Source organism: Castor canadensis, chromosome 7 (assembly GCF_047511655.1).
Source record: "Castor canadensis chromosome 7, mCasCan1.hap1v2, whole genome shotgun sequence".
NCBI classification, from domain to species: domain Eukaryota; kingdom Metazoa; phylum Chordata; class Mammalia; order Rodentia; family Castoridae; genus Castor; species Castor canadensis.
Window position 1 is genome coordinate 142,431,115 of NC_133392.1, and position 27,410 is coordinate 142,458,524.

At 36.1% G+C, this 27,410-nt stretch overlaps 1 protein-coding gene across 7 annotated transcripts in view; it reads left to right on the top strand.

Moving 5' to 3' along the window:
- The window catches only part of Eya3 (EYA transcriptional coactivator and phosphatase 3), a 104,278-nt gene that overhangs the window by 46,513 nt on the left and 30,355 nt on the right, over nucleotides 1–27,410 (top strand). For 2 of the 7 annotated variants that reach the window (XM_074080852.1, XM_074080851.1), the window contains exons 3-8: nucleotides 2,993–3,036; nucleotides 4,272–4,313; nucleotides 6,289–6,368; nucleotides 10,249–10,315; nucleotides 12,934–13,070; nucleotides 19,580–19,717. In XM_074080852.1, the coding sequence (XP_073936953.1) occupies nucleotides 2,993–3,036; nucleotides 4,272–4,313; nucleotides 6,289–6,368; nucleotides 10,249–10,315; nucleotides 12,934–13,070; nucleotides 19,580–19,717 (508 nt within the window). Of the gene's footprint in view, nucleotides 1–2,992; nucleotides 3,037–4,271; nucleotides 4,314–6,288; nucleotides 6,369–10,248; nucleotides 10,316–10,580; nucleotides 10,793–12,933; nucleotides 13,071–19,579; nucleotides 19,718–27,410 lie in introns of those variants that run through there. The other 5 variants (XM_074080853.1, XM_020178687.2, XM_020178701.2 and 2 more) reach the window with 5 other exon arrangements.

Here is a 27,410-nt window from a genome sequence, read left to right on the forward strand (position 1 = left end):
CTTTCTTTCTCATTCTGTTCAGTTTCTGTAACATGAACTTTATTTATTTATTTATTTGTTAGCAGTACTGGGGTTTGAAGTTAGGATCTCACACTTGCTAGGCAGGTGCTCTACCATTTAAGCCACATCCCAGTCCAAGAAATTGAAGTGCTTTAAAACCAAAATTTCTGCTAACTATAAGTGGTTAATTCATGATGGATCATTTTCTTATTGATTTGTACCCAGGTCTAGACTTAAAGGTGACTGTGATGACACAGGAGCATCAGTGTCATTGAAAGAAAAGTTTAATGTTACACATAGTTCCCCTAGAAATGAGAGACATAGTCCAGGGTGTAGCACCAATGTTGGTCAGGAGCTAGAAAGGAGCCAAGGAAAGATGTGGCCACAGACTTTATTGGGGTTTCTGCAGGAAAGGCAAGACAGCTCAGAATAGGACTGGCTAGTTTAAATAATTCTAGCAGGCTTTGTGGACTAGGGGCTATCCCTAGTTGTCTGGTATTTGGTATTAAGTTGATTTAGAACAAGAGAAATAGGGGCTTGGTGTGCATGAGGTAGGTAAAATGATTCAAAGTCTAAGTTCTGGATCACAGGGGATCTTCATTTTGGCCTTGTAATTAATGGATGCCAAATACAGAATCTTAGAAAATTCAGAACACTTATTAGCTGTTCAAAAGAGGTAGACTAGGAACAGTAAATGTCACCTTTTGAGGAGAAAAACAGCTTTTCACAGGCTGTAGTAGAAATCCAAAATATCAATGAAAAGAATGACCCTGGCATGATAAATAACAACTGACTCAGACCCGAATTTCTTTCTGGCTCCTTTGTCAAGGGGAACATCTATACCTTGTAAAGGACAGCATCTTTTTCAAAAAAGATTGTAGTCTTATATTTCTAAGCAAGCACCTAGTTATTTTAAATGAGTTCTAATCCTCCAGACTCATGGGAAGTAAATTGTAGACCTGAAAATTTAGAAGCATGATTGCCAAACCAATTTTTATTATCTTTGAAAAACTACAGAGATTTAAAAACAGAAGATTTAAAAATGCTGTGTTGTTTTGGTTTTTTGTTACTGTTACTTGTTTTTTATTCAAAGGTAATAGCCAGGAGGAACTGGATGCTGGAAACAATAGACTGTGCTAGTTTAATGCTGATTAGTGACAACATTTTATTTTTTTATTTATGTATGTACGTATGTATGTATGTATTCATTCATTCATTCCACTCCATCAGCCCTTTTTGTGTTAGGTAGTTTCGAGATAGGGTCTCAAGAACTATTTGCCTCGTCTGGCTTTAAACCTTGATCCTCCTGATCTCTGCCTCCTGAGTAGGATTACAGGCATGCCACTGGTGCCTGGTGGTGGCAGCATTTTAAAATGATCTTTGAACAGACTTTCATGAATCCTTAGAAGAGGATTTGACAGTCACTAGGATCTGTTAATGGATGGTTTAAAGTTTTAAGCTATAAGTGGTTCAAGTATCTGTGATACTAGAAAGCTGGGAAAAAAATTTTTAAGTATCAAAGAGTAATAATGTTACTTCTTCAGAGACTCATACTATGTAAATTTCAGGGGTTTTGTTTTGTTTGTTTTTGGTTTTTTGCTATGAACCCCAGGATCTCTCTAATGCTAACAGTTGCTTTCTTACTGAGTTACATTCCCAGCCTGTATGTATTTCTTGTTCTTGCTCCAGTGCTGGTCTTCATATAATCCTTTTAAAGTAGAGACTGGGCTGGGCATTGTGGCTTGTGCCTGTAAACCTAGCTATTCAGGAGACAGATATTAATTAGGAGGATCAAAGTCCTGGTCAAAATAACTCATGAAATTTCATCTCAACCAATAAAAAATTGGGCATGGTGGCATGCAACTGTCATGCCCACTACTTGGGAAGCATAAATAAGAGGATTATGGTACAGGCCAGCTCAGGCATATGTGTGTGAGAGACCCTATTTAAAAATAATAGAAATAATATAGGAACCCTTTATACTGTTGGTGAAAATGTAAATTAGTACAGCCATTATAGAAATCACTATAGAGATCCCTCAAAAAACTAAAGCTGGAATTGCCATATGATCTTTCTATACCACTCCTGGGTATATATCTGAAGAAATTAATCACAATACAATAGAGTCATTAAACCCATGTTTAATGAAGCACAGTTCACAGTAATAATCAAGTTGTAGAATTAGCCTAGGTGCTCATCAGCAGATGAATGGAAAGAAAATATGGTCTGTATTAACTATGAAATGGTTTTCAGCCTTAAGAAGAATGAAATAAGTCATTTACAGGCAAGTGGATGGAACTGGAGATCATCATGTTAAATGACATAAGCCAGTCAGAAAGACAAACACCATATGTCCTCTCATGTGCAGAATCTAGATTTTAAATTTAAAAAGGCATGAATGTAGAAGGGGGACTATTTGAGAAGAGGAAGAGAACTAGAGGGAGGGGGGAAGGGGAATAACTGAGGGTACTAAGCAGGTCAAAGTACATTATGTACAAGTGTAAAAATACCATAATGAAATCCACCATTTTGTATAATTAATATATGCTAATAAAAAAGGGGGAAAGAAAGTGCTTATGCAAAATTTTTAAAAACCTAGAAAGAAAGAAACTGTTATCCTTAATATATTAGTTAATATATGCTCAGCCCTCTATATCTGAATTTCACACCTGCTGATTTAATCAATTGCAGATTGAAGATAGTGGATAAGAAAATTGCATTGCTATTGAACTTTTTTCTTCTCATTATTCCCTAAATACAGAATAATAACTATATCCATAGCATTTAAATTGTATTAAGCATTATAGGTAATCTAGAGATGATTTAAAGTAGTTGGAAGATGTGCAGAGGCTATATGCAAATGCTGTACCATTTTAATAAGGGAGTTGGTATCAGAGAGGACCCTGGACCCAATCCCAGGGGCAAATTATTTGAGTAATAGATTTCAGAAACAGTTTGCTGCATTGATTCCTTTGTATGCTTATATCCCCAGGTGAAAAAAGCCAAGATGCAGGAACCAGGAGAGCAAACTTTAAGGTACATAAAGTTGAATTTCTTTCTTTTTTTCTTGGTGGGACTGGGTTTGAATTGAAGACTTTGCACTTGCAAAGCAGATTCCCTAACTGCTTGAGTCACACCTCCAACCCATTTTCAACAACCATTTCTGGTTTTTGTTTGGAGATAGAGTCTCAAGAACTATTTGCCCAGGGTGGCCTTGAACCACCATCCTCCCAATCTCAGCCTCCCAAGTAGGATTACAGGTGTGAGCCACTGATGCCCAGCTAGTTGAATTCCTTTTTAATGATGTATTTTAACTTTTTTCACATGCTGATTAGTATATGAGCATGTTTTGAATTGACTACGCTCTTTTTGATTCTTACCATCCGCTTTTACATTTTGAAATTATTTTTGTTTAATAATAAAATTTCTTTCTAAAATAGGATTACATGAGCTGGGGACATGACTGTAGTGGTAGAGTACCTGCCTACCAGAGTAGAATCACTTGAGCTCACAAGTTCAATGGGCAATGTAGTGAGACACTGTTTTAACAAAAAACAAAAAAAATCTCCTAAAAGATAACTTTTCCTCAAAATACATGTACTGATCATTTGATGCATTCATTATTTATTCAACAACATGTACTGGACTAATACAATGTATCAAGACACTGTATTGAATAGGGGAGAGCTGGTAAAATTGAAAAATGTTAAATTCTTCAGTCAAATGTCTAGTGTACAAAATAGGAAACATAAGCCAAAATACGGGAAATCTGGTGGATTTGGCATTAATTATCAAATAGGTATGGGACACCTCAGTTATTAGCTCCACTCCCCATACAGAAGGCAACTTCTTTGTACCTCATGCTCTGGCATTCATGACCCAAAAGTTTTCAGTTTTCCATAGTTCCTTACCTCTTGTCAGATTGTTCACCACCCATGTGAGCCAGTAACTGCATCACACATTAATTTCATGAATTTCTTAACCACCACATTCTATCATTCTAGCTTATTTCTGCCAGAACTGATAATGCTAGCCGTATGTTGTCTCACACTTTCAATTAAATGATGTATCACATTTTCATTACTACCCACTGACCTTCCCTCAAAAAGAATTTCAGTTTTTTTCTTATACTGCTTAAATAATAAAAGCTACTGTAAAAGTTAACGTGTGGCTTACATAGCCCAGGCAAGTCTTTCTAGGCAGGCGCTCTACCACTTGAGCCACTCCAGCAGCCCCAGGCAAGGCTTTCTTAAAACATCTTTCTCACACAGGCAGATACTTGGCCCTGCTACTCTAGACTCAGCTGGGGAGAGGTGAGTAGGCTGAGCCCATCCCCCAGGAAACTGAACCAACCTTGCAAACATTCTTAATTTCCTCCTCTTTTTTCCTGTTTCATACTTGCTAGCAAAATCACAACCTTACCTAAGCCCAACTACTCATCTATTCCATGGTGATATCTTGGTTAGTACATTAGGTGCTATTCCACAAATGTAAGCATTTGAGTCAAGAGGTAAAAACTTCACTTCAGGATTTAGCTTAAAAAATTAAATTCATTTGAGAAAAAACTAATTGCACATTCAGGCTATGCCAGGAAAATAAAACTTTATTAATGCGCCAATATTAGAGGCCACTTTCAGGAATGATATGCGAGCTTTAAGTGTTGCTATGTAAAGTCTACTCTTACCTCTTACTAGCCAACTTTATCTTTCAGCCATATGGATTCTCTGGTACAGTGCCCTCCATCTCTCCCTAGAGTATGAAAGAGCAAAACAGGTTTCTGTCTAGGGAGCATGAATATGGGAAGGGTGTCTGGGCTGGGTAGTAGAATAACAGCTCCAGATATATTGTATTTACTATGTTCTGGATTTATATGCTTCTTATGTATTGCTGTTATTCTTATAACAACCCTATGAGGTGGGTTCTATTTTCAATCCTCACTGACAGTTAAAGACACTAAGGCATAGAGAAGTCCAGTGACTTGTCCAAGGTCATAGAGCTAGCTGTTGGGAGAATGAACTATGAACTTGAACAGCCTAGGTGTAGAATCTGCCCTGTAAATCACTAAGCTATTCTGGTAAGGAATAACTGAAGAGTGGGATTAAAGGAAAAGAGAAGATACTGTGAGGGATTCAAGTGCAAATGATCTCCATTCCAGAATTTTAGTGCCATCTTCACGACATTATAGTATCCTAAACATATAGGTTGCCTTCCTAGTTTTCATGGCTTATCTTTGAGAATATCTCTAAATTTTCCTAATTTAAGAAAAAGAGCTGAGGCTATAGCTTAGTGGTAGAGTGCTTGTCTAGCGTGTGGAACTGGGTTCAATTCTAGGTATGATAACAAAAAAAAAATAAAGTTTTTTTTTTAAGTGCAGAAGAGAAATGCCTGTTGAACCATTTGTAAGGGTGCAGAACCCCTTTTTGGAAACAAGCATGTGTAATTTGAAAAAACTTCAAGTGATTATGATTTGCAGCTGATTAAGAACCATTGTCTGGAATCGGAGATCTTCCTACTCTCCTGTGATACTTTGGAACAAAAGTGACAAAGCACATAGAATGGTGGCTGTGGTGTATAAGGCATTATATATTTCAAAATTACTAAAAGAATGGATTTTAAATGTTTTAACCACAAAGAAAAGCATATGAGTGATGGATTTTTAAGTTAGCTTGATTTATCATTCTACAGTGTAACCATATCAAAATGTTACATTATGCCTCATAAGTACATAATACATATCATGTTTGAGAAAGGCGCCAGGGGCTCATGTCTGTAATCCTGGCTACTTGGGAGGCTGAGATTTGGGGGATCTTGGTTCAAGACCACCCTGGACAAATAGTTTGAGAAACCCCATCTCCAAAATAATTCCAGAATGGACTGGAGGTGTGGCTCACGTGGTAGAGCACCTGCTTTGCAAGCATGAAGCCCTGAGTTCAAACCATAGTCCCACCAAAAAAAAAAAAAAAGTGAAGTGACTGAGCAGAGTTTTGGATTTTTGGAATTTTTCTTTAACATATGATCTTAGCGAAAAATTTGACATGCCCATGACTTAGCTGTAGTTTCTGAGTAATATAAACTCTCAAAGGAATTTAGGAAGATGAGAAAGAACAGTAGAATGCCGAAGGCACTAGCCTAAAACTAAGAATAAGAATATCATGAAGGTTTCCTTCACGATAGCCTCTTCATTAGTCTCTTATTTGTATAGCCTAGTAGGAAATAGGTTTGATCTCATCACTTTTAGCATTGCAGCAAATCAGTCAGGGGCTAACATACTCATTTTGGTTTTTCTAGTCAAGTAAGCAACACAGATGTCAGTGATCAGAAACCTGAAACATCAAGCCTTGCTTCAAACCTTACCATGTCAGAGGAAAGTAAGTACTATATTCTATGCATGATGGAAGAGGCATTCCTACAACCAGGTGATGCTATTCTTCTATAATTGGGACTCACTGAGTGCCTGGATTGTCTGAGAATATTCAGAAAGTTCCCCTAAACTAAACATTCCGTGTGAGGAAAAAAAATCACATGGTCACACATGATTTATTTATTTATTTATTTATTTATTTTGCTTAGTGGTTAGATGTTCTAAAGGTAATATTGCCTTACTCAAAATCAGGAAAGTTTGTGAGCCAACCTGACTGCTCCTCTAGAGGACTTGATAGTTTCTGCCTTTCTAATAAAGCCAAGTGATCCCAAATGTCGATCTTGGCCAACGAAGAAAAGCAATTTCCAGTCTCCCATGAGCCCTAATTGATATTGGGCCGTGAGGGAGATCCAGCTCAAGAAGAGAAACATTCTGTGTACCAACTTCTCACTCTCCTATAGAACAGTTCTCCTTATGTATCAGACAAAAAAATTGTGACGGCTGGTGGAGTGAAGTGGTAAGAGTGCCTACCTAGCAAGCATGAGGCCCAGAGTTCAAACCCTAGTACACTCTCCTCTCCGAAAAGAGCTAATACATGTTTGTCATAAACAGTTTGATAATACAAGAATAAAAAGAACAATTTCATTTAAAAAATTGTGAAACTGCTGTAAATTGTTACAATATCTCCTCTAATTTCTTGAACGCCCCATTCATTTCCAAGAAATAGATCTGTTCCCTAAAATCTCATGCGTTAAATATTTCAGGGCCAGGAAGTAAGTTGAGTCTTCTCGCTCCCTGCAAATAATTTCTCTTCCTTTTCCCTTCAAACACTCTAGTTCCCTTGAAGTTTATATCTATACCTTTCCATTTTACCTCAGGCTGAATTTTCAATCATTCTGTTCTTTGTTTTCTTCTCCACTCAAACTTAACTGCTGTTTCTGTTTTCAACATTTATGTGGATGACTTATCCAGTACCCATCATTTCCCTCGTTTTCATTTGTCTTCTTAGCATAGATTCTCTTGTCCTTTATTATAGTCACTCTCTTACAAATTCTTTTAATATTTTCGATAACAAATTCTTTTAATATCTCTTATGGTCTCCTTGCTAAACCCCAGTTCTAATTTGATCTGACTCTCCACCTTCTCCATAAATGTATACACACTACTAAATATTATTGGATGGGATTATATTCCTAACAGACTACTTACCCCATAGTCATAACCATAGGGCTTCAGATGAGCACTCAGTCTGCTTGGAAACCCTTCATTTTCCTGATGTTTTGCTTTGTATTATTTCACACCACCTCTTCTACTCTCAAAGCACCAATACTTACATTTCCTCATTCTTAACTTAAAATGCCTTTCTTAAATAAAAGCTATCTGACAGGAAACTCCCTTCTCATCCCATCACCACCATATCTTCAAGCCTACCTATGTTTATACCATGCTGTCTTGCTTCCTTCTTGTTAGAATGGAAATGGTGCTCTTGCTCTCATCAAATATATGTCCTTTTTTTTTAATTTTATTTTATTCATATGTGCATACAATCTTTGGGTCATTTAAATATAAGTCCTTTTAATTTACGTTCCATTTCTTTTGTCATCTTCCCCCAGGACTTTGGTACTATGGTTATCTTACTACTACTCCTGCATCTTCATGTTCTATCCTCATCTTAGTCCTTCTTGTCAGTAAAGAGATATACTATGGTATCTATCCACATTAAAAACTAGCAGAATCCCCTTTTGGTGCCACATCTTCTACTAGTTATAGACTTTCTCTTTGTTTTAAAACCTCTGAAAAGAGTTGCCTCACCTCCCATTTACTTTTCAGTCCTCTTAAATGTTGCTTCTGTCCCTACTCTTCATTGAAACTGCTCTTGTCAAGGGTGTCAGTTACTTTCATACGCCAATTCTAGTAGACATTTCTCTCTCATTCTCACTGTCTCCATATTTCCTCTCACCTTTCTCCTTTGATGACCTTTCCTTCCTCTTGCTGAACTCTGTATGTTGGTAGGCCTAGAACTTGGTTCTAAGCTACCATCTTTTCTCTTTCACGACCCTCCCATCTGTTATTTTAAATGTCTTATACATGAACACAGAGCCTTATTTCAGCTATGCTCTCAGTCGTTATTTTATTTTATTTTTTTATTCTTTGGCGTTACTGGGGGGTTTGAACTCAGTGCTTCATGGTGTAGGTAGGCACTCTATCACTTGAGCCACACTGCCAGCCCATGTCTTATACTTTTTTACTAAATCCCAAATTTATATTTCCATTCTGATTTTTCCCCTGATTTCATTTGTGTATTCGACCACCTTTTTCAGATCTCTACTTAGATGTCCAAAAAGAAAATAATTCTTAACACACCTGAAAAAGAGATTTCAATTTGTTTAGCGCCCATCAGTCTTCTCACAAACTTACCCATCTTAGGAAGTGATATCACTATTCCTCTAATTGTTCAAACTAAAAACCTAGAAATCATCCTGTATTTCCCTATTTTCCTTATCCTACATCCAAATGCATTAATATGTCCTGTTAGTTTTACCTTTAGAGTATATTTCATTCTTTGCTTTATCCGCACTGTTGGTACTCTGGCATAAGTCAACATATTATTTTCTTCATCCTCCTATTCTTTAATAGCAGATTGTGCCCTGAGTCTGTAACCCTTTCGTGGTTCGCAAACACTGCCAAGATTAAGGTTTGTTCTTTCATTGGAGGAGGATAAGTGTTTCAGGGTTGTTTTTTTATAAGTGCGTATTAGCAGAGAAGGAATGGACTTACCTTACATTCTATGGATGGATGACGAGAACTTCAGATTGAGATCACCAGTTGTCAAAATGAAGCTAGATGAATGTGAACTTCAAGTTTCCAGTAATTATTTTTAAAGACATCAAACAATGGCATGGGATAAGATCTTCTATAATAAACTCATAGGTGTTGATTTGTCTTATTCTTGGGCATGAATTGGCCCCTGTTCTTTCTAGACCAGGGTTCCCCCATTTAAGTCAGGCACTGTTTAAGGGATCATAGTTAGGCATAAAGTTAGTTCAATCTCAGATCCTATTCACAATAGGATAGCTTCTTTTATTGATATTGAAGGAAGTCCTTGAACAGTTCAGGAGTCTGGTGAAAGCTCTTAATGTGTGTTTTTTTCTACCACATGGACTGAAGAAGTAGTGCCTGATGAATGGGAATTAGCTACCTGTCAAATTTAAGTCAGATATTTGCAGTATTTCTCCCAGATGTGACTATGTTGCCAAGCCTTCACAGAAACTATTTCCAGATAAAGTTCTGGAGGACAAGAGACACTAGCTGGAGAAGTCAAGTCTGCTTGATGATCCATCAGAGCATCACATCAGTTTTGCAAGTCTATTTCTGATTTGCCAAACTTAAAACCTTTACTACAAAGCAGAAAAAATAGCATAGAAGCATTCTTACATCTGTTCTGCTGTTGATTAAACACAGCAGTAAGAATAGTTTTGAGGAAGATTTTCCCCAGATCAATCTTCCATAAGACATTTCTATGTCCTTTAACTAAGAATATGGTAAGTACCCAAAGAATGAAGAAGCATAATGTACCAGTGAGCACAGCTGAGAACTTAGGGCATTGCTTCATCTCTAGTTTAGCCCAGTGACAAGTGAAGATAAAGACGAGTTGGTACCAACCTTCAGCTCTTTTCCATACCCTCACCCCTGCCATTCTTGCTGTTTTTACCATTTCCTAAAATCTATAACTGGTCTGTAAATACAAAAGTGAGGTATTTTCTGCTACATAGTCTTTCAGACTTCCTGGTATCTAAGCTGTATTGTGTTATTTAGTTTGAATGACTATACATTTCATTTTTTGAAATATTCTAACTTTTTTACCTGGTGATATTATCTTTTTTCAGTTATGACATGCACCGATTATATCCCTCGCTCATCTAATGATTATACCTCACAAATGTATTCTACAAAGTAAGTTGAATAATTTCTTCCAAAATACATATACTTTTTCTCTAGGTTCATTGCAAAATTTAATACTTAACTTATTTTTACCTCTCTTGTTCTGCCTGTTGTTACTCCATTTTTTTCCTTCTAAATATATCTATGTATCATTCTTTTTAAAAAAAAAAAAGTTACTCTGAAATAGATCACTTTATACAGGAATCCACTGTAAATGCATAGGCACTGGAAATTCAAAATAGTGATCAAAGCATATTACTGATGGACCCCTATCTTGTCATACAGATCAATAAAAGCAGCTCAAGCCTGCCCCAGACTGGGAGTTAGCCTATACTGTGTTTAGCTTCTTGTTTAAGGAATGTCCGCAGAGTAAAATTGAAGTTGATGGTAGACAAGTTGGGTGGGTTGAAGTCACAAAGAGGTATGTTTGGGCCTTCACAGGGTAATGTCAGCATTTCAGACCAGCCAAGTTAGTCATCTCCAAGATGGGTAAGTTTGGAGCCTTTGTACACAAGTTACTAATTGTGCATTGATGAAGAATAGACCTGTCCACACACATACAGGTCCCCTCAGTAAGGTAGGATATATTCTTACATACTTACAAATGCAAGATACGTAAAGAAATTGGTAACAGAGGTGAGAGATGCCTATGAGACTGTTTTGAAAGGGAACCTGGCTGGCATTTTTTTTCTTCTTATGCCCATTTACACCTTTTGAATTAAAAATAATTATTTGTTGATGGTGTGGCTCAAATGGTAGAACATCTCTCTAGCAAGCACAAGGTCCTGAGTTCAAACCCCAGTACTAAAAAAAAAAAAACAATTTTTAAATTCTCCCAATGTTAACACAAGTGTTGTTCTTGGGCCATTCTTACGTGGTTTTCTTCTGTGAAGTGACTATCATTAGGGATCAGTATAGCGAAATTAGATACTAAATGTGAAACACATGTGAGCTCTGTGAACTTTCTGGTATATCAAGCTATTCTGTGTTACTTAGTTTGAGAAGAGTGAACAGTAAGATACCCAATTTTCCCATTTCGTTTTTGAAATTTTTTTTCAACATGGTGACATTATCTATAAAAACACACGGAAAAGGAGATTATAGTCTTTACCACATTGCAAATTGGACCATTTGAGGTGTCTTACTTCAAATTATTTTCATACGACTTGAGTAACAACTATAGCCTAAACTATTTCCTCGACTTACTCTGACTAATACAGTCACTAAGAATCTACTGAAATGTGAATATGTTACATATTCCAAAATCATTCATGAAGTATTTGCATACCTGGTACATTCAAGACACAGTATTAGGTATGTCTTCTATCTAAATTCAGACCTCCTTACCACTTGCTGGAACCATTCTTTATAATTTTTTTAACAAGACCTCCATTTCAGTTTTCACACCCTTCTAGTCTGCTTTTTAAAAAAAAAATAGCTCTGATTTTGTCACTCTGCTCAGCAATTTCAGTGCCTTCCAGTTGTTTCACATTTGTCTGAATTCTTTTAGCCCGGCATTCAAGGGCTTTGCTATCTTTCTACCTTTGGCTTGCTGCTTCCTTCTCAACATACTTAATATAATGTTTGCTCCTTGGAGGCTGAAGCCCTTGCTTTCCTTTCTCTATACTTTTGCCAGGGCTTTTTTGTTGTCCTAGAACACCCTTTCTCTCCTATTTGTGTACCTCCTAATCTGCTCAACTCACATACTGCGTCTTGTAGCCTTCCTTATATCATCTTCTTCCCACAAAACTGAAAAAAAAAAGCCTTTTCTCCTGCTAAAATAACACTCCCCCCACTCAACATATTTTGTTGTTAAGACTTTTATGGTACATATAGCAGGGTTTTTTAAATTATTTAAGTACATCACATGAAATAAAATAACAGACATCTAAACATTCAGTGTAGTAGTATGGATGAAATGATTCAGTCAGCTAGCCAGTATAAAGTCCCAGAGATTTCACTGCTAACTTTAAATCCCTACCAATCCCTGATGTGCTTGGCACCAACTAGTGGCATAGTGCTCAGATTTAAATATCAGTGGGGTGATTGAGTCCTGTCTGCAACTTCCCAGGTTTATTAATTAACCCAGCTCGTGTTTTGTAGGTTTGATTTGAGGATATTAAGGCCCACCCCTACACTCTGCTTTCCAGTGCTTGCCTTTTCTTCAGCATCATTTTTTCCAAGTCCTGCTCTCTTTCTCATAAGTTTAGTTTGGCTCAGGGGCCTTGGTGGAGAAGGAAAGCCATTTGCCAATCCTCTTCTGTTCAGTTTTTTATTATGTTAGGATTTTGTTTTATATGTAAATATAAGGGCATAAGTAAGTATAATCCTTGTTTTCTCACATAGAGTTTCACATGGAGCCCATCACAAATGTTCGTAGATTAGTAAGTTAGTTAGTAAAGATGTTTGAAGCTATTACATTTTCTATAATATTGTTCCTTAGGTAGGTGATAATGGAACCCGAAAAGGAAAAAAGGGTTCTACTTTCTGACCATAATGAGTCAGTTTAAATGGAAGATTGGTCTTCTTGTTTCTGACTATTTGCTTTTAGTGCTGTTACCTACTTTATCTATATTTCTTTACTAAAATAAGTTACAGATGAAAGTTTTTGTTTTCTTGAATTTTTCTAGACCTTATGCACATATCCTGTCAGTTCCTGTTTCGGAAACTGCTTACCCTGGGCAGACTCAGTACCAAACATTGCAGCAGTCTCAACCCTATGCTGTCTACCCTCAGGCAACCCAAACATATGGACTACCTCCTTTTGGTAAGGAATCCTGTTGTAAGTAGTTTTTTAAGAATACTGATTTTATCCTCCAGAAGCACTTGTCTGTCCGCAGAAAGCAAGCAGGGCTGGTCAGAAAACCAAAAGATGTGTCTTCCTCTATAGAATGCTTACTCAGTTACATGTATAGTAGAAGTTAGGTATACGACTTTCTAATAGTATCTTTGATGCATGTATGTAAAATCATAGGCTTTAAGCACTTACTTGTTCACCCACCAAAATTTAGCTATTTCTAAGATTTTGACTCTGAAACTTGGAATCTTTTCAAGATTGGAAAACTCTTTGAGGAATCTATCTCTGACTTGACTTAACTTTATATGTAACGTAGTACCACGGTTAGGTAAACATAATAAATATATCCAGAGGTGATTGATTTCTTTTCTTTTTCTTTCTTTTTTTTTTTTTTGATGTTATATTGAGTGGGGGTACATTGTAGCATTTACAAAAGTTACAATATATCAAATATATCATACTTGAATTCACCCCTTCCACCGTTCTCCTTTATCATCCCCTCCCCCTGGAGGAGACCAGTTTCTGACAAAACCAAGTAGTCTAAATATCCAGGTAGAGTATGCCTCAGAGCTTATTGTGTAGTTTTTTGGGTTTTGTTGTTGTTGGTTTGTTTTAACCACTTTCTCCCACTCCTCTCTTCCCTCCTCCTATCCCAAACTGATCAAATTTTCTGCAAACTAAAACAATCACTTTAGAATGAGAGAAATCCCTAATTTTCTATAACTGTATTGTGTTCATAGGGAATTGCTTTTATTAGTTTTAGATGTCTGAGGTGGGAGCTATAAGTCAGTGATTTACCAAAAATTAGTTTGAGGTTCTTTGGGCACTTAGTATTGAAACTAATTGACAAATACATGCTAATTGACAGATATATGCAGTGTGCTTTATTGCCTCTTTCTGTTCTTCTAGCACTGTTGCCAGAAATCTGTGTTATTTTAGCCCGGCACTTTCTTCTAGCCCTGTTGCCAGAAATCTGTGTTATTTTAGCCTGGCACTTGTGGCTCATGCCTACAGTCCTAGCTATTCAAGAAGCAGAGATCAGGAGGATCATGGTTGAAAGCCAGTCCAGGTTCTTAAAAACTTAGAGGAGGGCTGGCAGAGTGGCTCAAGTGGTAGAGCTCCTGCCTAGCAAGCATGAGGCTGGGAGTTCAAACCCCAGTGCCAGCACAAAAAAAAAAAAAAGCTTGTAGGAAATATTTTTTATACTATAAAGAAAAATAGATGACTGTGGACTCTCTTAATCTGTTTTTGCTTATTTGGGGGCAAGAGAGACTTGTGTTAATATGTTTTTGTTAGCAATTGAGTGAGGGATAATCACTAGCTTAATTTGATCCTAGGTAATATATGAGACTAACTGGTGAGAGATTTACATTAGTGTATTGTGAATGACAGATATGACATACTCATTCCAGAGAACTTATAAGAAATGTTTATAGTATTTTTGAAAGTTGTTATATCTTTAGAAGGCTTTTTCTTGTTTTTTTGTTTTGTTTTGTTTTGGTGTTCATTTAGATGTAAGAAAACACTCCTTTTGAAATCAAAATTTTGGTATAGTTTATCTTAGTACTGGCTATTTTCGAGATAGTCTATTATTTCAGATGTAAATGGGGATTTGGAAAATCTCATTATAATAATATATTTTGAGTGCTTATGTCAAAAGAAATATGCTAAGAATAAATACTTCACAGTTTTTATTGTCTAATTTAATCTGCACTATAGTCCTATGAGGAAAGTGGCATTATCCATTTTCATAGATGGAGAAATTGAGAATTGGTTAAATCGTTAACTAAAAGCCATACAACTAGTAAATGCCTAGGATTAGTACTGAACCTAGATCTGTTTATTTCCAGAGGGGCTCATAAATACCTGACTGAAACAATATAAAGCAGGAAGTATTTCTTTTGTTCACGGAGGTTTCAGTTCATCGTGTCTGGATGAGCATGGCAGAACAGGGTACATTCTGGTGGACAGGAAACACATTGGAGTTATAACAGGCAGGGGCCAGGGCAGGATTTAGCCCCCAAGAACATTCCCTCTGCCTTACTTCCTCCAACCAGGCCCCATCTTCCACACTTCAATTATTTCTCAATAGTCTATTCAGATTTTAAATCTATCAATGGATTAAGTTATTGATTAGGTCAGAGTCTCTGGATAATTTCTCACACACTCAGAGGTGTGTTTTACTAATATCCCAGGCATGCTTCAATCAAGTTAACAAGATTAACCATCACAGATGTTTCAGAGTTGAATTTGAAATTAAAAAGCTTCCTTCTGTTAAAGAGAGGTGGGGAAAGAACTAGAAGAAATCTAGGAATGCTGTTAGGAGTAATCTTTAAAAGTAAAGTACTTTCATATTCTTTCCAGAGCTATATAGAAATAGGGACTAGAAAAGGGAATTAGAGGACTAGCTTCTAGTGATCTGAAGGAGTAAGTATGAGGAAAGGATGCTCATTTATTTTTAGGGTCTCCTCTACTGTCCCCTTAGCTCTTTATGTTTTGATTTATTTTAAAAGAATTTTAATGTAGAATGGAAATTTTGGAGATAGTATTAAGAGCCTTAAAGATTCCATTTCCCTGAGTGATTTCACTTCTGGGAATTTATCCTCTGGAACTGATTAGAGATTAAAAAAAAAAAAACTAACCAAGATATTGGCAGTATTTTTTATAATAGCAAAAAAATTGGAAACAACATACATATGGACTAAAAAGGTATTTGTTAAATTTCAGTGTATCTATACAATGGAAAGCTATAGCCATAATAAATTATATTCTTGAAGGGGGGAGAAATGGCCCAAACAATGTATGCACATATGAATAAATGAATAAAAAAATAAAATTAACTTAAAATTAAAAAAAAAAAAACCCAAATTATATTCTTGAGGAATATTTGGGGTCTTGAGAGAAGAATATTATTAATTGAAAAACACAGTCTGTAAAAGTAAAAGCACTATCAATTTAGTAATTTTACAAATGTGTAATAAGAGGTTAGAGATAATTTAGAAGGAAAAAAAATGTGGAGTTTAGCTGCACAGGCATTAAGATTTGTTCTTAGTTACCAAGTAACTGCAAGCAAAGTTGGAGTTCCAAAGTGTATAGGTTTTAGTTAACATAGTCCTGTGCAAAAGGGAGAACTACCTATATTTTTTTTCTGGTGGAGAGACCATGTGATTTTTTTTTTCCTTATCATCCTGATTTTCTATAATATATGCTTCTTTTATAATCAAGAAAAGTACTCAGATTCAGGTACTAAGTATATAAAATAGCTCATCTGAATAAGCTGTTGAATCAACAAACCAAGATGCTGTTCCATGTTTGTTTTTTTTCTGTCATTGGTATATACTTCAATTCCTAATCTAGTAAACTAATCTTTAATGATACACTATTCTGGTAAGAGTTACTATAAATTGAGTGATCAGATTAGTTGGGTTAGACCTGTAATGTTTCTGTAAAGCCACACCATGTGGCTTTAATACTCAGGGACAGATTTCCTTTCTCATTGTAAGACCAATATTTGCACCACAGCAGGCTTTTGGTTCTAAAAAGAACTGGAGAGCTGGGCACCGTGGTACATATCTGTAATTCTAGCACCTGGGAGACTGAGGCGGGAGGATCACCAGTTTGAGGCCAATCTGGATCACATAGTGACCCAAAGTGTTAGAGAAGCTTTGTAGTTGTAGACATAGAGTAGTGGTCTAAGTCAGGAAATCAGAATTTGGTTTCCTCGTTTGCTGTGATCAGTAGTGCTGTGAATAAAGTCATCTCATTTGATCATACTACCTACTATCTGAAATTTTTGGTGTCAAAGAACAGGACTATAGTGATTTTGTATTCAGTGTTCTTATTGTCTTTTATTCCTCATAAAATAGTTTTGTATTAAATATTTGTGTTTCTGGTCAAAATGTTCAAAACTAGGTATTCTCCTGCTTATCTTGGACATTTGTACCAATTTGTACCTTTATAAGAGGGATCTTAATTTTTGACCTTATAATAAGAAGGGCCAACTTACAGAAATTTTACAGTTTAAAAAATACACCTGTAATCCTATCACTTGGGAGGCTGAGGTAGGAGGATCAAGAGTTCAAGGTCAGCTTGTACTACGTAGCGAGACTGTCTTAGAAAAACAAAGAATAAGTTAATTAAATAAATGCTAAATAATAAGGCAAGAAATCATCTCACTTGATACATCATTATTAATGAGATATTGCTTTAGTATAATGTTACTAAGCATGCTCATAAATCTAATACCTCAGAGTCAAAACCTACTTGGAAAAAAGAAATCACGTTGATTACAATAAACCTAGTAGTTATTATAACAATTAAATGATAATTTACTTAGCAAAAAAATTGATACACAACCATGAAGAATCATGCGCTTATATTCACATCATAAAGGTTAAAAAAAATTCTCAAGTATCTTTATTATTGAAAATTATACATAAGTACCTTATTGCTGACTAACCTAGGCTACACATATTTAAATGGTCATGAACTAAGTGGAAAGGATGACCCTCCTAATTCATGCTAGAGATGTTAATATTCCTCTGTCTCCTCAAATAAGTTTCATATGGTTAATAGATGAGAAAAGCATATGGCATTTTCTTTTTTTATACACCCTGTCTCATGGTTAAAAGATGTTCATATCTTCCTTTTCTGTTCTTAGATTTACTTGTCAACAGATTTGACAAATGTGAGTTGCACTGAGGTACTTTGCACTCTGATGAAGCAAAGGTTCTGATTATCAAAGTATGATATTTTTTACTGCATACTTTAGTTGACTATAGAGGAATAAGTGAAATAAATGGTGAGCTTGAAGCCATGTTTAGCCTTGATATTGGTTCTGTACCTGAAATGTGTTTGACTGGTAAATCTTACTGGACCTAATAATAAACTTCAACTACATTGATCCAGCACGCTCTTCAGAACACAGTGAAAAATCAGACAATCAGTTTTTTAAAACCTAGGCTTCTTGCATAGCTAAAATTATCACGAAAACTATGCACTCATGAGTATTTTGTTCACGAGGGATATCCTTAGATTCTCATGCAGAAGCAAAAGCTTTGTTTATGATTTCCTGTTTATTGCAAATTAAAAGGAAGGTACAATCAGAGATGAGAGAGCGTCAGGAAGTGACATACCACAGAGAACAAACAAAATGATCAGCCTGGTCCAGTGGCTCATGCATGTAATCCTAGCTCTTTGGGAGCCTGATATTGGAAAGATTGCAGTTTGAGGCCAACTTGGGCTAATAGTTCTTGAGACCCCATCTCTGGAGGTGTGACTCAAGTGGTAGAGTTCCTGCCTTGCAAGCTCAAAACCCTGAGTTCAAACCCCACTCCTACCAAAAAAAATAAAAGGATCTAGGGACCTAAAAATCATAAAACAAATATGCAAATGTCCTATATATCACAATACCCCTACAGCTTTCTCTGTAATATACATAGCATATAGTATTGATCTTTATAACAATAATTCTAAGAAGATCTAAAGTTACATTCACTATTTCCTCTCTGCTAAGAAATCAGGAAAGAATATAAATGTATTTTAGAAAGATAGTCACTCTGGAGCATTGTGGCAAAAATAAAAGTGAACAGCTGTGATGTCTATCGGTATGAGATTTATATGTTCTGATGTGGAAAGATGTCTCTCAGGTATTATGTGGAAAAGCAAATTATGGATAGTATGTGCAACATCACATTTTTTATTAAAAAGAAGAAAGGTCAGTAAGTGTGTAGAAATCTGGGTGACTTCTGCAAACTATTAATAGTAGTTAACTATGGATGATAGGATTATATATGACTGTTTTTTCTAAGTTACATATTTTTATATTCTATGATACATATATATGCATGTATATATATATATATATATTTTTTTTTTTTCTGTACTGGGGTTTGAACTCAGGGCCTCATGCTTCCTAGGTAGGTATTCTGCCACTTGAGCTACTCTTCCAGCCCTATAGTATTTTTAATTTATAAAAATAAACAGAAGACATAAAGGTTACAAAATAATCAGCTTAAGGAAACAGAGAAGTATTTAATATATTTTAGAAAAACTTGGTACTCATTTTAGTGGGTAAGTGAATTTTAAACTTAATGTGGAATGACTCCCAGTTCAACAATTTGGATGAATGATTTATCACTATACGTTAACATCAGCCACTCTTTGCGACAGATACTTCAGTTTGATGTCAGTAACTCTTTTTCTGAACCCTGGTCAGTTACCCCAACTATTGAAATGAACTTATATACATACCACTATTAGGGTTTTTATTAAAATTTTTGTTTCTGTGGCCCTAGCTCCTAATTCTTGAGACTGTATTTGCTTGTGATGTATTACAGCTGGGAGAATCAGTAATTTTCTCTTGCAAGCAAATTTATTGTTTTAAGATTTAGATTTTAAACTGGCTGATATTTGAAAGCATAACCATGCTCTTCAGTCCCAGTGTATTGTTTGTAATTGGTCCAATTTATCTGATTCAGGTGCATTGTGGCCAGGTATGAAATCTGAAAGTGGTTTAATTCAGACTCCATCTCCAAGTCAACACAGTGTTCTTACCTGCACTACAGGGTTAACCACAAGCCAGCCAAGCCCAGCACATTATTCTTACCCCATTCAAGGTAAATAGGCATGGTTTGTGTGTGTGTTATTTAACTATGATATTTTGTTTGTTTTTAAATCTACCTGTGTCTCCAAATTGGATAATACAGGAGCTTTATCTTCTAAAATAGAAAGGGGTGATATTTGCATTTGTGCATGCTTTTTGTGTTAGGCAAACCAGAGCCAAAGAGTTCTATAAGTAGTTTAGGCTTTGAATGTGAACCGATTAATAGTTGAAGCGTTCTCTTTTGCATGTTGGTTTCCAGAAAACCTCTTTGATTTTGCCCTAGTCTGTTCTCAGTGGCATTTTGTCCTATAAGTGAACAGAAGATTCCACGAGACAGACCTTCGCTGACTTATAAGAATTGTCAGAGTGGTATGTAAGATGTTTGCTGCTTTTCTGTTGTGGCCTTGTCATACCAATCCCCATTTGCTACTTCTTGGTGAGAGCATTTCTCTTGCTCAAAAAGTTCCTTGTTTTAAAAAAAAGTTCATTATTAGGCTGTGGGTACAGCTCGGTGGTAGAGCGCTTGCCGTACATGTATTGAAGCTCTCAGTTCAATCCCCAAAACCACACAAAAAAAAAAGAAAAGCATAGCATTAAACTCTAAAGAACTTTACTTTCCAGAGTAAAGGTTTCTAACCTTTTAAAAGGTTAGAATTGTGTCAGGACTATTAGGCAATACGGAATTGCTTCCCCTTCAGACTCAAATGCAGACAGTTCAACTGGGAAGTTGTGTCCATATGGCTTCTCATCTACCTCCTTTATCCTGGTTTCTTCCAGTGTTTTAGTCTTATTTCTTATGACATGGACACTAGCAGGATGAGTGTGAGGTCCTCTTAAAATACAAACTTCAGTGATAAAAAAATTTTTGATGTAAATTAGGCCAACAGTTTTTTCAATTTTAACTATTTGATCCCCTGAGAACAGAACTGGTCACCTTGTTCTTCAGACTTTGGTCTGAGCAAACTTTACCCCCCACCGCCACCCCATTATTTACCAAGTCCTCCCTCTTTTTTTTTTTTTTTTTTTTTAATGTTCTCTTCTTTCTTTCACTGTCTTCTCCCTCTTTCTTTCCAAAATAGGAACGAACAAGGGAGTGAAACTAAGAGTATGACTGTCTATCTTTTTTTTTTTTTGGAAATGAGGTCTTGCTATGTTACCTAGGCCAGCGTTGAACTCAACAATCCTTCTGCCTCAGCCTCCTAAGTAGCTGGGACTACAGGTCCATGCCACCATGCCTGGCTCTCCTTTCATTTTTATAAAATAGCTCTTTCATTTAACAGGCCTGTTAGTTCTAACCACAGACAGTGCAGTAGTCAGGTCTATGCTAAGTAGGTATATCCCTGATGACTACATGTAGGTCATGAAGGAAGAGAATGGGTTCTCTTCTCTTACATTAATTACCTTTACCAAGGTATAGAACCACACTGTTTCAGAGTTGTATTCTGAATTTGAAGAATCTGATATCTATGCTTAGATATCCTTCATTATAAAATAAGAAGAATCATTTCATTCTTTAAGAGAACCCTTAAACTTCACAAACCACTACTCTTCCTTGTTATTTGTTAGTACATTTTTTTCCTTTGTATCAGTTAAACTGTTCTCCCTCATTTTCTATTAATAACCGATAGTATTTAGTAAGTGCTTAATTCTCTTAACATTGTTCTCAGCAATGAATAGGTATCACTCAGGTAATCATTGTAACAGCTCAGTAAGAAGTATTGTCAACCCCATTTTGCAGATGGGGAACCTGAGGCACAGAAAAGCTAAGTAACTTACCCAAAGGCAAGAAGTAAATAAATAATTAAGTTAGAATATAAGTTGGGCATTCTGACCCCAGAGCATGAGCTCAATATTTTAATTTCAGTATTGAAATCATGGTATCAATGTCAACTCTCCCATATTCGAGAACCTAGATTAACAAAGATCTAAATTCATTTTTCTTCTTTTTTTCTGGTTAACCTATTGTTAATTAATTCATTAGCACTTTGACACAGGATGGAAATTAAGGCAGAAGTTAGCCATCAAGTTGTTGATTTTTGCCTTTCTGAAAAAAATGGTAGAAGAACAATTGGCGAAAATCAAATATGTGTATTAGTGGATTTGAATTATCTGAGTTCTCTATTATCAGTCTCTCTTTCCTCACATCACCCCCTCCCCTACCTTGTCTTTCCTTTAGCATGGATAATGAATAGTAGCTATCCAAGGCTGTTTCTTTCCTCCTGTATAATTACCCAATCATTCCAAGGTGCAATCTATCAGTTATTTTTTAAAGTGTCAAAACAACATATCGGCCTGGTGGAGTGGCTCAAGTGGTAGAGTACCTGTGTTAGCAAACATGAGGCCCTGAGTTCTAAACCCCAGTGCTACCAAAAAAAAAAAAAAATCTACTCATCCTATCCCCAAGCATTCTGCAAATGACAGCAATCCTTCTTCCCTAGGAAGTTAGGGGAAATTATCTTAAAAACTAAATTCTACTTTGACTTGATTAAGCAAAAACTTTTCTTTAGTATAAACTGGTACCATAATGAGAAAAGACTGCCCTTATATGCTAATGAAAATCACTTGGATAAGTTGATCTGACCTCTTTTTTTTTTTTTCTCTAAGTCCCATTGTAGTGGTAAGGTCTGACTTCTCTATACCAGCCTTTTCCTAGAGTTTGGTGACTGCGTGGCCCTGTTTATGGTAATTTTCTTCAGTTGAGATGGTTTACTTAATTAGATAATACTCAAATGACAAAATTAATTTCAGAAGTTTCAAAATGAACTTTAACTTAATCCTAACTTAATGAATACCTTTGGGCTCTAATATTGTTGGTATAGTATAGTCTTTCTTTGATCATGAGGTTTTCTTTGTTTTTTTTTTTTGTTGTTGTTGTTGTTTTTAGCAGTACTGGGGTTTGAACTCAGGGTCTCCTGTTTGCTAAACAGACTCTCTACTACTTGAGCCATGCCCCCGGCCCTAGAGTCTGTTTTTTAGTATAGGTTTAGATTTGCAGAAAAATTGAAGAGAGATAGTACTGAGTTCTTACGTATCTCCCCACACACCCTGTACATAATTTCCCTTATTAGCATCTCACAGTAATATGTTACATTTATTACAAGTAATGAACCAATATTAGTACATTTTTATTAACCATGACAATAGTTTATTCACATTTCCTTAGTTTTCACCTGGTCTCCTTTTTCTGTTCCACGATCCCTTCTCATATATCACTTTATATTTAGTTGTCATGTTTTCTTTGGCTCCTCTAAACTTTGAAGTTTCTCAGACTTTCCTAGCTTGACAGTTTTAAGTAGTACTGGTCGGGAATATTATAAAATAATCCTCTGTTGGAATTTGTCTGATATTTTCCTCATGATTAGACTGGGAATATGGACTTTTTTAGGAGAAAGGCCTTTTCTATCACATCATGTCTCTCATTCAAGTACTAACCAGGCCAGAACCTGCTCAGCTTCCAAGATCGAATGAGATTAGGTGTGTTCAGAGTGGTATGGCCAAAGGCTTCCATCAATTATGTCAAGTGTACATACTATCCATGTGTTTTATGACTGTTGATGTTGATCTTGATCACCTGGCTGAAGTAGTATTTGTCAGGTTTCTCCATTGTGAAGTTACTCATTTTCCTCCATTTCCATTGGCTAGAAATCACTGTATCCACACTTAAGGAGTTATGCTACCCTTCCTTCAGGGTATGGTTTCTGCATAACTTATTTGGAATTCTTCTGTATGAGAGATTGGTCTCTTCTCCCCCATTTATTTATTCAGTCATTTGTTTTGGGACTCATATTTATTTCGTACTTTGAGTTGTAATCCAGAACCACTTTATTTTATTGTTTTAGTTTGGCCACTAAGAGCACCTTTAGTTGACTCTTGTACCTTTTTACATATGCCTGTTACTTGTTTTGTACTTTTCACGTCTTTCTTAATTCTGGCAAGATGACTTGCTCCAAGCTCCTTTATACACCCATATAAGACCTATAATCAGCTATTTCTCCAAGGAGACTTCATTCCTTGCTGATGTAAATCTTACTCTAACAATTTTAAAAAACCTTCAGTAGGAGATTTTTATTACTTTGATTTACTAAGCTTCTTGAGGGCAGTTTTGTTTGTTTTGTATATTGAGGTAACCCCTGCACATGGAATAGTATTTGCATTTAGTAGACCTTCAATAAATATTTGATAAATAAATGAATGAATGGCCCACTTAGGCTATCATTTTAACCAAACATGCATAGTTTCTGCTATGGTTCCAGAAGCTGGGAGTTGGATGAGTTGTCAGGTGTGTACATACTGAGAGTAAGTTTTAGGAATCCACCAAATCTGTCAGCCTCTATCAGAAAATTTTGGTTTTGTCCTGCATACCTAGAATATGCAAGACTGAATTCCACAGTTGAACATTATCTCATAAATGTCAGGTACTTTGCTTGGTGCTGGAGATAATAAGTCAAGATACTGCCTTCATGGAGGTTACAGTCTAGTGGGGGAAACAGAAAATAAGTACATAAGATCTAGAAAAGTGCTTTGAAAGAAAAAAAAAATTGTTGAAAACAGGAAAGAACCTCTCTGAGGAAGCAGACAGACATGCTGAGGAGGAGCCATAGTGCTAGGAGGGCTAGAGGGACAGGGATAGGGAGAACAATTCAGACAGAACAATCTTGTAAAGGTCTCTGAATAATAAAGAACTTGCCTTGTTTTGAGTAACTCAAAGAAAGCTAATGTGAGCAGGGGAAGTAGGTAATGTCATAAAATTAGAGAGGTAACTAGAAACTAACTTTGTTGCTGTTGTTGTGACAGGATCTCTATGTAGCCCTGGCTGCCCTTAACCTCCTGATCCTCCTGCCTCCACCTTCTAGTATGAAACTAAATCTTGCACAGCTTTTTTGCCTTGAATTCACTATATTATAGCCCAGGCTAGCCTCTAGTTCAGATCCTCCTGCTCTACTTCCAGAGTGCCAGGATTATAGGCATGGACCACTGTACCTGGTTCTTGCATAAGCTGTTATGTGCCAGTAGCCTTGGGTTAACCTTACAGCTTTGGCACAGTATCACTTAAGTCTACTATGCCACTCATCGTTCTATATCCATGGTCTTCTGATCAAAGATATATCTATATGTTGACTATATTAGGTTGACCTAGTGGGGGTGTAGCTCTTAGAAACTGTCTTAAGATGATTTTGCAGCCTCACTACCAAAACAGGAGTGAGTACTATCAGAAAACAGTTGGCCATGCTATTAATACTTAGGGAGCTCATGTCCTTTTCATATATAACAGCCAGAGCTCTAAATTTATATTTTTGTTACCTTGCTTCATTGTTGTTGGGGATTGTTGTTGGGGGATGGGTTTTTTGTGGGTGTTGTTGTTTTTTTTTTTTTTTTTTTTTTTTGGTGGTGGTGGTTTTGTTTTTCAATACCTAGAACTTTAAGTTGTATTTTGGTTGTTTTTTTTTTAATTTGTGATATTTTGATTTGAACTCAGGACCTTGCTGCACTTGCTAGGCAAGCAGTCTATCACTTGAGCCACAACTTCAGTTCCATTGCAATTAAATATTGTTTTTGTTATAACCAGGATATATATACATACATATGCAGGATTATCAATACATTTTTAAAAAAATTCCTGGCTTTTAGTACAGTTCTGTATGAAGTAGGGCATACAATGGATATGTAGATTTTTAGGTGAGTTTAACTTGGGTTCAGGGGTAGTTACAAAAGCCTTAGACATACTACTAATATATTAATTAACTTCCCTTAATAGAATTTAAATTCCATGAGATCAGGGACTTTTTCTTGCTCACTGTTCTACTCCTCAGTGACTGGAACAGTTTCTATGTGCATAGTAGACCTGTTTCACTGGCCATTCCATGGATGGATGATACCATAGAAATGATTTGGTTGAGTTGGAGAGAGAAATGTTACTGAGCTTTCTAGATCAGCATGCCAAGATCCCCTGAGCCATTATTGCTGAAAGAAATTTGTAATTCATAGTATAGTACTTTTAAAAACTCAGACAATTATCAACTAGCTGATCAAGTCATTAAGCTTCCTAGGAAGGATAATAGAGTACATGACCAGTTGTTTATAAGGTCTACTTTCTTTTTTTTCTTTTAAACCACCAGCCCTATTTAGAAGGAGTTCTAAAGATTATTAAATTTCTAAAGGAACTTTGTCAGAGTATATTCCCCCCCACACCAAATGTGGATGGTGAGCAGATATAATTGAGTCTGCAATCCTTAGTAAGTTATTGAGAAGACCAACAAAATTTTAAAGATCATAGGGGGAAAGAGGGGCATAAGCCAGACCTAGGAACAAAGGAAAATTGAAAAATTGATTGAGAATTGAACTTTGCTGTATAAGATAAATAAGTTCTTTTTCTTTCCTCTCCCACTTTAAGTTACCTGTTCCATGTGTTTTATTGCAGGCCTGCCTAGGATAATCTATTGGTAATAGAATCTGGAAGCTAATCAAAAATTTTTTACTATAAGTATGATTTTAAACTACCTTTATCTGATCCATCTACTCTATATGCTGTCATTTTTTGGTATTTCTTCTTAGGAGAAACAATGGATTAAGCCATAGTAGAAAAAAAAGGTGAATATTGATGGGAAGAAAATACCATCTGGAATCTTGTAAAATCTATCTTATTTTGTTGTGTTCAAGAAAGAAAGCCCATAAGAGTCCTTTAATACCTCTGGGGCAAAGAATACTATAGAAAAGAAAGTCACCCTGAATTGTCAGGAAATCAGATCACTCTTTATAGCAACTGACTGACGAAAACCACTGGATGAAGAATTGGGAGATCCAGTTTGTCATCTTGATTACCCACCATTAGTTTCCTGTTTCTGAACAAGTTACTCTTGTTCCAGATTCTTTATCAGAAAGCTGGGTTTTCAGCAATAGCAGTAACTGACTTTAATCTCCCTGAGACTGTCTTCTAAGCAGAGCACACCTGGGAAAGGGCATAACATTCCTCTCTTCCCCTCCCCTCTTCCCCTCCCCCTCCTCCCCTCTCACCAGTGTACTTTCTGTTGCACTTTTTTCCCTAATGTTAGTGGGTAGGTTGTCAGTCAGATCTACTTGATGGTGAACCCTTTGGATATGTATGAATGCAATAGAAACCATGTCTAAATATTGCTTTTCTTTTTTTTTTTGGTGGGACTGGGGTTTGAATTCAAGGCCTTAATGCTTGCTAGGCAAGTGCTCTACCACTTGAGCCACTCTACCAGCCCCTCTAAGTGTGTTTATGATAAGAAAGAAGAGTTCAGAACTAATGCTTCATAATATTAATTATATTTTCCATCTGAATAAAGTCCCTATGGTATTTACTAGACATTGAGGGTTTGGTTAAAACCTTGGTAGAGGACTGGGAATGTAGCTCAAGTGGTAGAGGTCTGCCTAACAACCATAAGGCCCTGAGTTCAAACCCCAGTACCACAAAAACCAACAACAACAGTAAAACCTTGGTGGAATGTGTGATAGAAGGATATAAAATTTCTTGTCTTAAGATAGTCAAGTAGCTTATAAAGTACATTTTTACCTGACCACAATATATTTAGTACTTTGTGAACTTTTATATAAGTCTAAATGTCAGATAATGGTGGTTTTTTTGATGCACATTAATAATCCATTATTTTGGTAGAGACCGGAAAACAATACCAAGCACTTTAGAATTCAGAGAACTAGTTCTGTTTCTCAACATGTTACATGAG